This window comes from Centruroides vittatus, unplaced genomic scaffold (genome assembly GCF_030686945.1).
Source record: "Centruroides vittatus isolate TY-2023 unplaced genomic scaffold, ASM3068694v2 contig_364, whole genome shotgun sequence".
In the NCBI taxonomy this organism is placed as follows: domain Eukaryota; kingdom Metazoa; phylum Arthropoda; class Arachnida; order Scorpiones; family Buthidae; genus Centruroides; species Centruroides vittatus.
The window spans coordinates 284193-293159 of record NW_027122188.1 but is presented as its reverse complement, the minus strand read 5'-3'; the positions used below and the strand labels follow the sequence as shown (position 1 = coordinate 293159).

General features: G+C 35.5%; 1 protein-coding gene across 1 annotated transcript; it reads left to right on the top strand.

Annotated features, from left to right (window-relative positions):
• The first annotated feature begins 7938 nt into the window (after positions 1-7938).
• On the top strand, positions 7939-8491 carry LOC136975196 (G2/mitotic-specific cyclin-B-like). Its single transcript, XM_067270232.1, has 2 exons — positions 7939-7970; positions 8119-8491. Exons 1-2 carry the CDS (start codon positions 7939-7941, stop codon positions 8489-8491), a joined length of 405 nt encoding a protein of 134 aa, XP_067126333.1.
• The last annotated feature ends 476 nt before the right edge of the window (positions 8492-8967 follow it).

The following is an 8967-nucleotide window of genomic DNA, read 5'->3' as shown; positions in this document are numbered from 1 at the left end:
TGGACTTGCTGAATGAAACTTGTTTAGTTAACACGAACTTTTTTCGACTTGTAACGTGAAAGTTGATGATGCAATGCGGGAAAACTCTGGACAATCCGAGCTAGTCTTGTCTGACAAGCCCTTAAAATTGTGCTCAGACAAATAAAAAACTATCGCCATTAGTCTTTTCAAGACGCTTTTCTAATACTCAACATCGTAATTTATCCCTCTCTGCTAAAGGGCATCAACACCCTTCTTGATTTTGGGCCTTTTCTATTTCAATTCATATACAATATGCTAAGGACTGAGTTTCTTTTTTCTTTGACTTTGTACTCCGATCATAAGAACAGTGTCAATAAACGTAAAAGAGTTAATGATCGTGTTACTGTACAAAATAACGTTAACACAGTATAGTCGTGCTCTCTTTTTCATCTTCAGACTGATTAAAGAGTGTGTGTAAACAAATTTGAAATATGTAACTGCATGTGTTAGTACAAAATATACAGCAATGTCTGTAATGTTAAGATCACAAATTACGTTAAATTTTGCGAAAATACTAAAACGCCTGGTAATATAGCAGTTTAATACTGCGAAACCATTTCGGTTTTGTAAATACCGGTTTACTAACTTCTACTATATATAAATAAAAACGACTAATTAACATTGGTTACTTAGATAATGATAAAAGAAAACTTTTATAAAGTAATAATAGTTAGGGGCTGACCAATGCTTATGTGGTCATCTTTTGACAGATCGCCATACTTTACCTCTGTTATATATAACAGCCAAAAAAGTAAAAGTGAATTTAAAGTTTTCATGAATGTATAATAAAATTAATTTTTAATAATATCTGTTCTGATTGAATATGATGCAATAAAATTAATTAAACTAAAATAAATTATGTAAAAAATTGAAAAAATATAAAATCATGTATTACCGGAAGCTATTTTAATATTAAATAAGTAAAAGTATTGTTACAATAAACAGATAAAAAATATATTTTAATTGGCCTATTGTTTGGTGTCACCATAGGTTGCAGCAAACGTTTCACTCCCAAGGATGTAAAATATACGAATATTTCCAAAGAAATTTCTGTAAATAAATTTTACTTGTTAGAGAATGGATAGTTTAATTTCAATTTCTTCAAAGTTAAAAAAATACATGGAAGTAAGTTTGAATATGATTAAAAATTTCCAAAAAACTTCTACTAAATTATAAATTTTATTTTGTCAAGTGAAACAGTTTTTAAAGGCTCTTTTCTACTTTGTTTTTTAAGCTTATTATTCAACTGCAATATATATTTTTATACATATTCCCTAGTAATACTCTGATATTGTCTGATTATCAGAAAATAATAATAATAATAAATAATAACTCTCCCATGGTCACCACCTGGTCGTGGTGGGAGAGCCCAATAATTTTACTGATCCATAGGGCAATGCAGCACAAGCTCCTGGTAGGGACATCCATGCCAGTAAGGTCTATGGGGAGAAATGAAGCTAAGAGTGACCACACACTTACATTCTGTGGAGATACGTATTATGGTAGTAACCAGATCCAAATGTGATACCGGCTCGGACGTCGCCCGGGTTAACAAGGTCCGCGTTCGTGAGTTAGGCAGAGGCTCACGTTCGAAAAATAGGCCACAGTCTCCCCTGGTTACCGGTGGCGAAAGCAGCACCGGCCCAAGCATGGCTACTGCAATGCCCTCAACAGATGTGAGGAACCAACCCAGCCTTGGTGTTTTTGTGGGAATGCATCCACAGACCACAAAGGCTGGAAAACCACGCCAACGGATGAAATGGACGGTAGAAATGAATGAGTTTATCATCCGTACTTACTACACGATCATAAAACTCGAAACAAACATGACAGCATACAGACAACAACTATACCATAGATTCACACAACAGTATCCTCATCTCACTGTCACCGAACAAAGGGTTGTTGATCAAAAAAGAACAATTATACACAACAACCTTATTCCACAAACAACACTTGAACTTATCAAACAACAGGTTGCTGATCAAATACATCAACAGACAGAAACATCTAACATTAATGAAGATCATGTAACCTGTCAGGATAATCCAGTAACAAGCATTGATAATAACACACATACAACAATTACCACTAATGATACTACAGACACTTCCTCATCCATCACTGATAACATAGACATGGATTTAGTTAATACGCTCTCACTTATATTTCAGGAAACACTCACTAAATATACAGGCACAGATCCCACACAAAGACCACGAATACCAAAAATCAACACGTCAAAGGAAGTAGGAAAAACACTAAATTATGTAAACACTCACTTACTACCACACTACATTCATTCAATTTCTACACTCGCAGACATTCATACATTAGTTTATGCTGGGGCAGTCACAGTAGTGACACACCATGGACTGAAAGTACAGTCACAGACAAATACACAGAAAACACAATTCTATCACAAGCCTGCCTGGCAGAGAAGAATAGAAACACAAATAAATGACATTAGACAGCAATTAGGCAGGCTGACACAATACACTAAAAACAACATAACACCCAAATTAAGGAAACAGCTCAAAAACATTTTCAAGAAAATAAAAACCCACACAAAACATGAACATCACAACACACGCATTACAGAATACATTGATACACTAAAACAAAAACTTGCTGCCAAAGCACGTAGACTCAAACGATACAAAACATGTACACTACGAAAACAACAAAATAAATTATTTACAAACAATGAAAAACTCTTTTACAGACAAATTAATAACAAAGCAAACACTGATACACAGCACAGTGGCACACCAACAGAAGAAGAACTCACAACATATTGGTCTTCTCTTTGGTCCAGTGCTGTCACGCACAATGCTGAAGCAGGCTGGATCGAGGAGGAGAACAAAAACTTACACAACATACCAACTATGCCCTGTGTTGAAATAAGCATACGTGATTTCCAATACACTGTTAACAGAACACACAATTGGAAGACACCTGGTATAGACAACATTCACAATTTCTGGTACAAAAAGTTTACATCACTGCACCAGGAACTAGCTAAACACCTAACACACATCATCATCAATCCACAAGACATGCCAAATTTTCTTACTCAGGGCATCACCTACATGAAACCTAAAAACAACAATACCACAGACCCCACACAATACACAGTTATTACATGTCTTCCAACACTCTACAAATTATTGACATCCTGTATTGCAAACAAAATATACAAACATGTTGAAGAACACGACATTCTAACAGAACAACAAAAAGGTTGCCGTAGAAATCACAAGGGATGCAAAGAACAGTTACTCATAGATTCAGTCATTCTACGGCAAGCACACAAACAACACAGAAACATACACATGGCATATATAGACTACAGAAAAGCATTCGACAGTGTTCCACACAGTTGGCTGCTACATATTCTACACATGTACAAAATACATCCATCACTCATTGCATTCTTTCAAAACACTATGCAGCACTGGAGAACAACACTACATCTCAGGGTTAGTAACACTTCCATACAAACAAACCAAATTTTTATTAGGCGAGGAATTTTTCAAGGAGATTCCTTGAGTCCTCTCTGGTTCTGCCTAGCCTTGAATCCATTATCCAACATGTTAAACAACACACAATATGGCTACAATATCAGGCATGAAAAAACAACACAGTATACACTGTCACATCTCATGTACATGGATGACATAAAACTTTATGCATCCACACAAAAACAACTTCATCAACTCCTACAAATCACACATTCATACACCAAGGACATACAAATGGAATTTGGCCTAGATAAATGCAAAACACTTCACATAGAAAAAGGAATCCTGAAGAAAGAAGATTTTGCACTTGGAAATGGAGACGTTATTGAATCCATGGAAGAGGGCGAGTTCTACAAGTATTTAGGATTCCAACAGGCCAAACTAACAGAACATGCACAAATAAAGCAAAGATTAATTAAAGAATACCAAAGTAGGTTAAATGCTATTCTCAGAACACAGTTAAATGCAAAACACACAGTTAAAGTAATAAACACATATGTCATCCCAGTACTCACATATTCTTTTGGAGTTATACATTGGACTCACACAGATCTTGAGCAACTCCAAAGAAAAACAAGAACAACACTTACTAAGCATAAACAACATCATCCTAAATCCGCCACAGAAAGATAAATCCTTCCACGTAAAGATGGCGGGCGTGGCCTGATTGACATAGTTAACCTTCACTACAAACAAATACAGTCACTGCGAGAGTTTTTTTATGAAAAACAAGAAATATCACAATTACATAAAGCAGTAACTCTAGCAGACTCGAATAACACACCATTAAACTTACACTCACATAATATGGACACAACACAACATATAAAAAGCATAGACACCATTAAGCAATCATGGGCTCGAAAGGCACTCCATGGCAGGCATCCTTATGATCTGGCCCATGATTTTGTTGACAAAACTGCGTCAAACAGCTGGTTAGCTCGGGGATGCCTCTTTGGGGAGACGGAAGGATTCATGATTGCCATACAGGATCAGGTCATAAATACCAAAAACTACAGAAAACACATACTCAAAGATGCAACACTCACAAATGACACATGCAGAAAATGTCACATCATGCCAGAAACTATACAAGCACATCACCTCTGGTTGCAAGCTCTTGGCACAAACAGATTATTTACACAGACATAATCAAGTAGCAAATATAATACACCAAGAGCTTGCAAGAAAACACAAATTAGTAGACATCCACGAACCATATTACAAATACATTCCACAGACAGTATTGGAAAACAACACGCACAAAATGTACTACGACAGAGCCATAATCACAGATAAAACAATTTACCACAACAGACCAGACATCACACTCATTGACAAACACAATAAAATCACATACATTATAGACATATCCATTCCAAACACTCACAATATACAAAACGCATGCACTGAAAAAATTAGCAAGTACACAGAACTCGCCCAGGAAATAAGGCATCTGTGGAGGATGGATAGGGTGCTTATTGTACCTGTTGTTCTCTCCTCTACAGGCGTCATACCACACACACTACACAAAAGCCTGGGCACATTACAATTGAATAGAAACACATACATCACACTACAGAAGGCCACTATATTGAATACATGTCATATTGTGAGAAAATTCCTGAATACAGACACACACACTGATACACTTCTTTAATTTCTGTTTTGGTTACTATGCCTTGACTTTGGTCCGGCATAGTACACAGCCACCGGTGTTAATCGAGTATATCTCACTTAACCCAACAAAATAAATAATAATAATAATAATATATATATATATATATATATATATATATATATTTCATAATTATAGTTTTTAAAATAAAGGACTATATTATATTTATGATTAAATATAAAACATTTAGTGGAATTAATATATATTACAATTTATAAAAATAGATTGATGAAATCTTGAATTTTTTTGCCAGTTTGAAACCGTGTCGTTGTACGTTTTTGTTTCGTAAGCACTAAATAAAGTGCAATTAATCGAACACTAGGCATTATTTTATCCTTTTATTGTTCATTTAGTTGATACGCGTTGTTTACACGTTTCGGGCCTTACGTTCCTCCTCTTCAGTCAACTAATTTTCAAAAAATGTACATAATTACTACATGACATTAAATTGATAAAAATGATACATATAATTTACGAATATACCTTCAAATATTTATCTTTAGGAACCGATTGTAATTGATTGACAATCCATACAAAAAGAAAAACAAAAGCCAGAAGAAATTAAAAACGTCGTTTATCAAATTGTATGTACCTGTAGCGTCATTAAATATTATATAGGGAAAACTAAACAGGAAATGAAAGTCACACTCAAAGAGCATATAATCGATTTAAAATATTGCAGAAACAATTCTGCTTTCTATGAATTCTGTGCACTACATAATTGCAATATCGACCAACATAATATTAAAATTTTGCAAAAAGAAAAAAAACGTATACAGCAAAAAATTTAAAGAAAGTATAGAAATCTTGAACAACAAAAACAGTACAAATAAAAATTTTAGTATTAAAATAAATGAGAACTGGTTAAAACTATTGTAAAAACGAAATAATAATAACGCGAAATAAGTATCGCATATAGCTAGTACAAAATTAAAATTGTAGAAGTGACCATAAATATATTTAAATTAGTCATGAACGAACCAGACGAGAAAGATCTGAGAAAATAAATTTTAAAAAAAGGGTAACTCATAATTTGGAAAATCTTTTCAATAGTGAAGATTTTTAATACTAAAGAATTTTTAATACCATGCAATGTTTAAAATATTTACAGTTTGGTCATTTCACTTAGCGTGGATATGTAAATTAGCACGAGATTGTGCGATGTAAGTGAAGAGGTGCTATAAAAGTCCATGCATGAAAACCTTGATGTGACTGACTGAGTAGCGGTGGTTAGTTTTCGAACGTCTGTGCTCAGATCAACTGAACGTTCCTACGTCTTCTATATTGTTCGTGTCTGTCTGCCTCGTGCGTCTTAGACGGGTTTGCTTCGGGTTGAGTCCGTTGGATTTCTGCTTTCGCCTTCAGCTCTTGCCCTTACCGGTAAGCGTGTCGTTTGACTGTTTTTTGCAGAGTGGAAGTCACTCTGGTTTATGGTATAGTGTCACCACCATGGGGACGCTACCAGTGGTCACCTCCGGACACGGTGGCACATACTGTTCCTGCTGATCTGCGGATAATTTCTCCGGTGATGGAACTTGATAAACTCTGTCGCATTTGTCCAGCCCTTCCTCCGGATTAACTCTACTGTCTTCTTTGAGGAGCAGGGCCCCCTCCGTCGCCTACTTCCGGCTGAAATACACGTAGCCTTCCAACCGCACTTCCTCGTCCTGACCTTCTACTAGACGTTCGTTATTCCCACGGTGGTCTCCTTCTCTTAAAGACTCAAGACCAACGCTGAAATATGTTTATATAGCCATTTCCTTAGATATAGTGGGTGCTTTTGATAACATTTGGTGGCCGAGTGTCCTGCAAGGTTTCAAGAAATATTGTTGTCCATATGACTTGTATAAGTTAGTAAATGATTAATTGTCTCGCCAACAAGTTTGTTACCAGGAAGACACGTTCTACCTTTCGATTAATGTGAATAAGGGCCCCAGGGTTCTTTTTGGGGCCGGAATTTTGGTTGTATGTTTTTAATGAGATTTTAATATTTCTGCATGTTTTTAAATTGTCAATTCGTTGCATATGCTGACGACCTTGCTTTGGTCAATGCAGGTGATAGTAAGGCCGAGATCGAGGGGGTTTCACAGTCTATACTCGATGCCTTGGTAGATAAATGAGTATGAATTACAACTTGCGCCGACTAAGTCGACGATGTTGTTGTTGTTGTTGTTGTTGTTGTTGAAGGGTTACCTCAGCCCGGATCGCCCCCTCTAGCATAAGACTGGAAGGCTCTTCCCTTCGAATAATCAAGTCTGCCCGTTATCTTGGGGTTTATTTGGGAGCGGGCATGACTGAGACCCCGCACGTAAAATATATAGATGAGAAATCAGTTACTGTTTTTGGGAAGCTGCAGGGGCTGATAGGCTCAGGGTGGGGGTTGAGGCTTCCTGTCCTAAAATTCCGGTACAGCTTCCTGTATGTGCCGCTAATAACATATGCAGCTGGTGCGTGGGTCGACGTGCTGAAGTCCCTTCATGTGCGGAAATTACACTCATCTTAACGTATAGCATTATTAATTATTAATAAGGCGTATAGAACAACAACTACTGTAGCTTTACAGATTTTGTCGGGGTTACTCCCGATTGATTTAGAAATTACTTTTGCGTACTTTAGGTATACGGTACGTCATAGACGCCCTTTTGATATCAACTCTGTCATATAGGCCGGGTTCTGGTCCGCAGGACGAGAGGACAATTGTAGATAAAATTAAGAATGAATTGTATGATATATGGAATACCCGTTGGGTAAGGGAATCGAGAGGTAGAACAACTATGTTTTTTCTTAATGTTAGGACAAGACTGTAGGCGACTTGGATCACAGTTGACCACTATATTAGTCAATTGTTAACTGGACATTGGTCTTTTAATAGCAAGTTGAAATATTTTGGTTTAGAAAGTTCGCCGTTGATATTGATGCAAAGGATAAAGAAGAGCCACAGCTTGTTAGTATTTATGTCGATGATATTTATGAATACCTTAGACAATTGGAGATTAAATATCCAATCAGAATAGACTACTTAAATAAACAAACTGAAATAACAGGTAAAATGAGAGATGCTGTGATTAACTGGTTAGTTTCGGTTCAAGTAGAGTTTGAACTACTTCAAGAAACTTTATATCTTTCTGTGGCAGTGATTGACAGATTTCTTCAGGAATGTGAAGTTAAAAAGGATAAGCTACAGTTAGCAGGTATAACTGCAATGTTTATTGAATCGAAATATGAAAAAAGAAAACCGCCAGAAATCGATGATTTTGTATGTGACTGACAATACCTGTTCAAAAGAACAAATTTTAGAAATGGAATGGCTTATGTTGAAACAGCTTGATTTTTTGCTAGGAAAACCTCCTCCTTTTGAATTTCTTGAGGAGATTCTCTAAAGTGGGTGATGAAATTAACCATAGAAAGAAAAAATAATAGATTAATTTACAAGAAATATGTTAAACCAATACAAATACCCAAAATAATTAACTATAAATCTGTGATTCCGGTCAGTATGAAATATAATATATTTAAAATGTATATGACTAAAATAAGGCAAAGAACAAGCGAAATAGAAACACAAAAACAAAAAGAAGAAGAAATAATTAAAATGTTTATTCTAAACGATTACCCAAAATGTATAATAAAAAAATGGCTTAAGAAACTAGATAACGACAAAGAACCAAAATCAATAGATAAAGAGAAAAAATTTATTAAATTAAGATATGTTCCAAAACTATTTGAAACAATTAAAAATGTAAT

Bases quoted from the DNA above. Each gene is read 5' to 3' on its own strand.
- LOC136975196 (XM_067270232.1), top strand. From the start codon at position 7,939: ATGAATTGTATGATATATGGAATACCCGTTGG. The intron at 7,971-8,118 runs GTAAGGGAATCG...ATTTTGGTTTAG, and splicing joins ATATATGGAATACCCGTTGG to AAAGTTCGCCGTTGATATTG.